Source organism: Brienomyrus brachyistius, chromosome 22, assembly GCF_023856365.1.
Source record: "Brienomyrus brachyistius isolate T26 chromosome 22, BBRACH_0.4, whole genome shotgun sequence".
Taxonomy (NCBI): domain Eukaryota; kingdom Metazoa; phylum Chordata; class Actinopteri; order Osteoglossiformes; family Mormyridae; genus Brienomyrus; species Brienomyrus brachyistius.
The window spans coordinates 14331008-14339457 of NC_064554.1; the positions used below are offsets into that span (position 1 = coordinate 14331008).

Genomic DNA, 8450 nt, shown 5'->3' on the forward strand with positions numbered 1-8450 from the left:
TAAATTTAATATAAAAAAACTAGGTCTACTCGCAAGTTTCTATATATTTATGAAATGCGGTATTTTCACATAAAAGTATTAATTTGAAATATTACATTACTCGTGTATCTACAACCTTAACTTTGATTTGCATGCTCTTTATATTTTTACGTATATTTTCTAGTAAAAAATGCTTATAGAAATAATATTTTGGCCATAACATTACAAACTGATTTGCGAGAAGATAAAAAACCAGTTATACAAGGACACTATCTGAATGCGGATGTATGCAGCGTTTACGTAAAAATGCGTCTGCCCGTATATTATGCGCAGTGGCGTTATGTGGCTTTTGGCTTGTAACCCGAGATATTCGCTATCTAAATTATAAGACCTTACAATCAACCCACTTGTTCGGGGTCCTGGTTGTGGTGGGAAAACAAACGACATAAAAGGGTGGAAAAAGCATTTGCAACGTCGCCCTCCCCACAGCTTCCTGAAAGTACGCGTAACTGTAATTGTTCACATCGAAACATCGCCTTAAGATTAAGGTGTGAGTTTCGAATTTGCTGGTCCCGATGCTGACGAGCTTGACTTCTTGGGCGTAAAAACACGCAATCGTGTAAACAATCTCCATATAACAACGACATTAAAACCTTATAAATTCATATTCATCATCTAGCTTAGCATAACGCTTTCCCAACTCAAACGTTAATATTTCTGAACATCTGCAAGAGACCGGAAAGCATAATTTAGGGTGGGGACCGGAAAATTACAACATCAGGAATCTTGCATTTCATTGGAAAACCCTGAAGCGGTCTCTCGAGTGCACCGCCCATAGAACGCAGTCGCGCTCGGTGATACGCCATAATTCTGGGTAGGCGGTGCTTCTACCACTGAGGACCATCCGATTGGACGGAGTTTGCCAATGAGCGTATCTATGACGCGACAATCTGTGGCTCGTGAAAGACGCCATTTTGTCGGTAACGGTGAAGTAGAGTGCTAGAGAAAGATCGAGAAGCAACAGCTCTGAGGTAATTATAAATTGGCAGTTATCCGTATTACATGAGTATAGGTAGCTTTTAGCCTCCTGTGTTTTTATGTACTATATATGGCCTCCACTGAATTTTGTTTGACTGGATGTAGTATGATATTGTTACTGACTCTTCTAGCGACACCCGAGAAGGGTTATGTGTGTACCTGATGACATTTACCGGGATAGCCAGCTGTGTAGTCTTAAGCACTTTTTGGAACCTATAATATTCAGCACGGTATAATTGTTATATATAACGTATATTTGGTATATTTAACCTGTAATTTGTTTGGTCAACACATTAAGAGTGACTGCAGGAGTGAAATGTAAGCTAGTCACGTTCGTTCTTAGCGAGTCACTTGCGTAACTGATGATCTGAAGACCAGGATAACGAAAACCATTCATGTTACGACCCTACACATTAACTTGAACAGGATTCGAATAGTAACCAGGGTATCGTCATTGTTTATTTATCACCGTGTTGTAAGAAATAGGTCGTCGGTCGCTCTCGATAGCTGGGCAATATGGTGTCACCATCTGAGTGTGGTGATGAAGCTTGTAGGATTCGAGGCCCAGTCCTTATAGCCATCGGCGAAGTAACATTCGCCTACAGATAGCTAGTTAGTTAACTTTATAACCATATAAATGAGAAGTACATTATCTTGGTTTACTTATATCGCCGGCTAGGCAGACTGTCAGCATTAAGTCTCTTAAAGTAACTTCACCTGACACCAGTAGCAAGACCATATTACCAACCGAGTTTTTTTTCCCAAGATTGTCTTGATAATTCCACGTATTTATGTTTTCTGGTTAGCGATTCATTTTTTCCCTTATGATATGTTTTAGGAGCAGCTGAACATTCTGTTTCATTTCCGTTTGGTGTTGGGTAACTTGGGCCGAAGTTTCTCGTAGTCCAGGGGATCTCTGCTTGTCGATTGGTTTATAGACGATCATATATATATACACACACACATTTAGTAGTGTAGGATACTGTGTTTCTTTTCAAGAAGACAATAGCTGAGCTCAGGACGCCGTACTTGATACATATCAATGTCATGCTTTTCCACGGTTACCTAACGTTTACTGTAAATATCTGTATTGCCTAAGGATTTCATTGTTTGTTTGTCCCAATGAGATGTGCTGTTTTATTTGAATGTCTTTGGTGTTTCTGAGGTGACGATCTTTATTTGCATTAGCTTCTCAAGTGTGAAGTGTACCAGTGCATTGCAAGTTTTTAAAAAATACTTCTGACACACTTGTCCCTTGTAGATACTATTGGGTTGTGAAATGTGTTATGTATTTTAAACAAATCTTCTCCCGTGCCCCTTTGCTCTCATTAAACAGTTTTGAATGTTGGCTAAGTTGCCTTTTATAAAGGGGTTTGAAATTAAGTATACCAGGGAGGGGCATCTGAGCTGTTTGAACTGGCAACCTAGTTACAAGTCTGGGCCTTTAATCAATATATTACTGGCTTTATTGAATATAAGACCAGGTCACACTTGTAGTTGTATCATTTGTCACCAATTTGAAAAGTTTCCAGAGTCATCAGGTTTTAAGATGCCTGGTTCACATCTTATGCTGCATAATACAGTAGAGTGATATTTCTGTGCTTAATTTCTACAAAGTATTGGTTTAGTAATTCTGATGTTCAGTGCAGAGTTGAAGATGGACAATGGTTAGTTTTGGTGACATACAGTACTTGACATGGTGATAAATTCAGTGAATCTCAGGCAATAAGGGTATATTAGCCAGCAGAAGAAACCTGAGCTCCCGGCACGGTCAGGCCGTTAAATTGTCCAGTTATCTTCCTGTTAGCATCAGGGTACTAACAGGTGTGAGAGTATTAAAGGTCAAAAAATAATTTTGACGACTTCACTGAAGTGTGACCATCATACTAGAGCAAAACATGCGCAGCCCCTATCTTTATTAGGTTATGTCAATAATTAATTTGTAGGGACTTCATTTATTCATGAGTGCCTGAATTGAGAACTCGAGTAATGATGCAGTTCCATATCAAAGATCACATTCTCAGAACCAGTTGGCTATCCAGTTACTCACCAGCATTATAATTCATATTTGTTGGCTTGAGTGGTGATGATCTTTAGTGGGTGGGGGGATGTTACGAATATCTGTCGTCAGCGTTTAACATATATGACAAATTCATCACTAAACTCATCCAGCGAATTTAAATAGAAGCTAATCAGTTCTTCATGTTTATTGGTTGAATCCTTATCAAAACATACATGGGGAATAACAGCTTTAAATAAATAAGAAATAATAATGATATTTATTTTTAAATTTGGTAGATTCCCCCGCCCCCCCCCGTTCAGTCTGAAAAACTGATGGGTATTGTTGATGGTAATGTGGGATACAGTGGACTGCAAATATGGTACAACTTTCTGGCTTCTTTAATTATTTTCAGTTGTGTATTTCTTAGTTAGAACTTTGTCAGTTCTTTCACATTTTAGCTTTCATTATCCGTACGGGTGGAAAAAGGTAGTATTTCAGGCTATCCTTTGATTGGGTTGACCGTTTCAAGTGAACCTTTTTGCGAATGTAAGAAATATGGTTTTAACTTATAAGTTGAATTAATCTATAAATTGCCCTGCTGATCTTATGCAATTTTGACTGGTTATTGCAGGGACAGCATATATGTAACTGCCATGTTCACTGTTGGATTTCTGTGTTCAGTTTATATGCAGTAAATTTAACTTTACCTTGGTGTGCTGGCTTGGTTGCCTTTGTGTCTCTCTGGCTGTCTTGTAAATAATTCAGTCAGCTGGATTACTTTGCAGGTGTAGTTCGTTCCACTTCATATTCACATCAGTTACTGGAAGATTTTTCTGACCTTAGCTACTTAGTTGTGCCTTTCTCTTCCTCAGTAACATTGAGCAGTGGAAAGCAAGGCTTCTTTGATTGCGCTGAAAACCAAAATGGATTCTTTAGTGTGAAATCATCTAAAGCAGTGAGTGTGAAGTGTGACTGGTCATTCTCAGTGCTTCTAGATATCATTGGGCATCTTTGAGTAACATGAAGTATTGTGAAATGAGTTTCCCTGGAGTAGGAGCCACGTGATCCTAGTCAGCCAGATGATGGATTCCACCAGTGAACAGAAATGTCTTTCCAAAGGATGACGAATATTGGAACTGCTTGATGGTGTGTGTTTCATAATCCTGGGTCTACAAATGAACAGACAAAGTATATGTATATGTCTGACAGAGCGGTCAAATGTCTGAGTGTGCTTGTTGGCAAGTTCTGAAATTAATGGTGCACTGAAACCTTGTGTCACGAGTTAGATAATATTTCTACGCGTTGGTTACCTAGCAGTACTATATCAATTTACATTCACCTGTACACCTTATCTGAATATGAGCATGAATCTCTTGCGATGAAATGTTGATGGGAATGGGGGGGTGACCTATTCCCAGGTTACTCCTATGTGTGTGTGGGCCCTTCCAAACATTGGCCAGAGTTTAAAATAACTGAAGCATATCTAAAACAATTTAACTAGCTGGCACCTTGCATATGGAAAATGGTCAATGTGAAACGACTCTTTCCGGTTCTGAACATCCATCCATTCATTCAGGTATGCAAAGTGTATTTCTGGGTACAACACCTTTACCTGTTTTGTTTTTGAAATGGTGTGTTGTAATGTAAACGTGCTAAGATAACTTTGCTTGTTTTAATTGCAGGTCAGCAGTCATATTTGGCATATTAACCATGCACTGTTTTGTCAGTGATGTATAACGGCTTACACACCCATTGACACCCTTCAAAACAGATGATTGTTGAATCACAATGTAGCTAACGGGGGTGTTTCAGTATTTAGGACAGCAGTTCTTTTGCTAACAGAAGATGACAACCTTTTATGAAGATGAATAGGCTAATTACCATTATGCACTACAAAACTAGACTTAACCGTACAGTTACAATATTTCATGAAATTAAGTGTTGTGAGGCAGAGTAACAGTTGTTGCTATGCAGAGGAGGTCAAATTTAAGTCCAGGCTGTTAGCAGAAGTCACAGCAACAATGACGTTCTTAAAAAATATTCCCAGGGTATATGGTAAAGAACTTTGCAGAGAAATACTTAAGAATGCATTTATGTATTCTGGCCAGGTTTGGCAGGGTACAAAGATGTCCATGCACTTTCTATTGAAGCAGGGAAACAGTGCTTGCTGGTATCAGATTTAAAAATTCAGCCAAGGGGAATGAATAAAGCAGCTCAAACTACAATTTCATTCTACGTAAAATGTACTAGTTTGCTAGGAGTCTCCACCTTGCTATTGCTAGATTTTCTGAATATCATTTGGCAGAAGGAATGCTCTGTGGACTGTCATGAATTAAAATTGATCTCTGTGTAAATCAGTTTGCATGTATATGCATGCATTCTGTTTAAGAAATCTAGCTAGTGTGTTAGACTTTTAATTCATAGATTACACTGTCACCTGTACCAACATTATTAAGACTGCAAACATGAAGGGGTTTGCATTGAGGGTTGTATTGTCCTCTCTATACACAAAAATGTTCTGAGCAATTTATAAATAGATCTGTACAAAACGTTTTATAGCATGTATGACAGCAGGGCTATGGCTGGCACGGTTACATTAATGCAAAACGAAGAGAGATCTCTGTTTCGGTTCCTCGGTCGTGATATTCTGTTGTATTTTCCAGATTGTTTCAAATTTAATTTCCAGACGTATTTTCCGAATTCATAATGAAGTGTTTTTGACACTCAGATTTGTTTCACTTGATCATCAATGTTTCTAGACTGCGAAGGATTGTCAGTGAGGCAGTGATCACTTCTTGATCTCACAGGCTTGTGTCTATGCTCCTTTGAAAATTAACAACACTGTTTACCTGTCCTCTGCCCTTATTGCAACCCCATGATATTCAGATGGTTATGATGAATCTGCTTCATAGCAGATTGCAACTTTGTGGGAGGAGAACCCACCACTTTTGGATGATACAATTTCAGATTTATCATTGCTATACTGCAGTACCCAGTTAGACTAGTACCTGGGTTTATAGGGCCATTGTCTTTGGTAATATTATCACCTGCCTCAGTCCACATTACCTCAGACTCCTTTTTAGGACAAAGCTTGCTCGCCTAGTTCTTTGTAATTTGTGATGTCTTTCCCCATGGGAAATGGATTTAGAGATTAATGAATTACACGTGCCACATAAGTCATAAGATGGTCTCTGATCTTGAGGGTTGTTTAAGGGAGGAGCAGTGAACCCATGAACTACGGTAATGGGAAATCAATCGAAGCAGTACTGTACCATGCATTCTTGTACAACTTATTTAAATTTGAGCTTAAAATACCCAGAGTGTTCAGTGACTGGGTTCAGGTCAACTTTGCACTTGCACGATTTGGTAGATGTAGTTAGAAGTGGCTAATCGTCTTTTGCTATATGTGTTTTTACCAGATAACACAAGATGGGGAATGTTTTCGCCAACCTATTTAAAGGTCTCTTTGGGAAGAAAGAGATGAGAATCCTCATGGTGGGACTGGATGCAGCTGGGAAAACCACCATTCTGTACAAACTCAAACTGGGAGAGATCGTCACCACTATTCCCACCATTGGTGAGCCCTATTTCGAACGCTGGTGGACATGACATGTCTGTCATGTCCATGTTGATCTATAAGGCAATGCACCCCCTCCCAGATCCCTGAAAATTGCTTCCTGGCTGCTGGTTGCACTCTGCTGGTGTGTCGCAAAATGGAAACGTAGCTTCATGGGTTTAACCAAATAAGGAGTTGGATGTCCAGCAATGGTATGGTGGTGACCAGTCATGTTCTTCCTCTTTACAGGCTTTAATGTAGAAACTGTAGAATACAAAAACATCAGCTTCACCGTCTGGGACGTCGGCGGTCAGGATAAAATTCGGCCTTTGTGGCGTCATTACTTCCAGAATACACAAGGTGAGACGTGTCATTGTGAGTCGACTGTTAGTAGCTCTGAAAACCTGGAGTCATTCCCACTCATTCCCTCCTCCTCCTTTCAGGCCTGATCTTTGTTGTGGACAGTAACGACAGGGAGCGGGTGAACGAGGCAAGAGAGGAGCTGACAAGAATGCTGGCGGAGGATGAGCTGCGAGATGCCGTCTTACTTGTCTTTGCAAACAAGCAGGTGAGCTTTTGGTTCCAAGCGACCCATTGGCCTTTTATTCTCAGTCACTCCTGTGTGCCGGTCCTGACTAACAGCCCCCCAACCTTCTCGTCAGGATCTTCCCAACGCCATGAATGCGGCGGAGATCACAGACAAGCTCGGCCTGCACTCGCTCCGCCACCGCAACTGGTACATCCAGGCTACTTGCGCCACTAGCGGAGATGGTCTCTACGAGGGCCTGGACTGGCTCTCCAATCAGCTGAAGAACCAGAAATGATCCATTCCACTGTCTACATGACAGGGCAGCTCCAGTCACGGCCTTAATCCCCCCCCAGCCCCCCAAACCTCGTCTCGCATCCTTACTGTTTCCACCCCTCCCACCCAGTTGGGCCCTGGCTGGCGCTGTCCCATGTATGTATCTGTAAGAGTGTGTGTGAGTGTGTCTGTGTGTCTGTCATCGGGGAGTGGGAGCAGCCCTGGCGTGCCTTACACACCTCCCGTAGAAAACACCCGTCCGGCTCTCTGGCTCCTTGTCCAGAGAGCGGTGTGGCACAGCACGTGCCCATCCAGCCCACCTCATGACAGCGTGGTTTTCAGTAGGCAAAGGAAGACCCAGGATGCAGAGCGTTGTCAGCTTCCAAAGAAGAGCTCAAAAAGGAAAATGATTAAAAACCTGATATTCGTCACCAGTGGTAAAATGTTAAGACCCACTTAAACATCATGTTGTAACCTGTATCAGGTTGGAAGAAAGTCAATAAAGAGGTTTCCTAGGTCCTTCTTTGCATTATTTGAAAATCATGCTGCCCCCCCCCTTCATGAACAAGGCCCAATCAGTCATAGCTGAGGTTCTTAAAGGAACACTACCCATGCCATGAAGCACAAGCGAACACTGAGTAACATTTCCCCCCCCCACACCAGGTTTTTACTTGTATATTATTATATTGTCATGGCTTCTTTCATTCCTGTTATGTTAAAGGCCTGTTCAGTAAACAAATGAAATGATATGCTGTCAGTTGGGCTGTTTGATGGAACACAGGGTTTGTGATGGTTGTATGAGTGTCCTTCCTCAAGGCATTTAGGCATTCCAAGAGTTTACTGACTGTGTTTTGAATTACTTTCCGTATTTCCCCCCCCCCCCCCCAATTCCTATTTCATCTTTGGAGTTTATGGTACAGCACATGACTTTGCTGTGATTCAGAACCAAATCAAACGTAGCCTAGCGTCTGGTCTATGGCAAAGAGGGTCTCTCTGCTCTACACTAAAGGCAAAAGGAATCATTTCAAAGAGTGCACAGTGTGTCAAACCGAAAGACGTTAATGCAAATAAGT

General features: G+C 41.1%; 1 protein-coding gene across 1 annotated transcript; it reads left to right on the forward strand.

Moving 5' to 3' along the window:
- The first annotated feature begins 925 nt into the window (after nt 1-925).
- Nucleotides 926-8124, forward strand: LOC125718198 (ADP-ribosylation factor 1-like). The gene is made up of 5 exons (XM_048991859.1): nt 926-1010; nt 6439-6596; nt 6825-6935; nt 7019-7143; nt 7238-8124. The coding sequence occupies exons 2-5, from the start codon at nt 6449-6451 to the stop codon at nt 7397-7399; spliced, it is 546 nt and encodes a 181-aa protein (XP_048847816.1). The 5' UTR covers nt 926-1010; nt 6439-6448; the 3' UTR covers nt 7400-8124.
- The last annotated feature ends 326 nt before the right edge of the window (nt 8125-8450 follow it).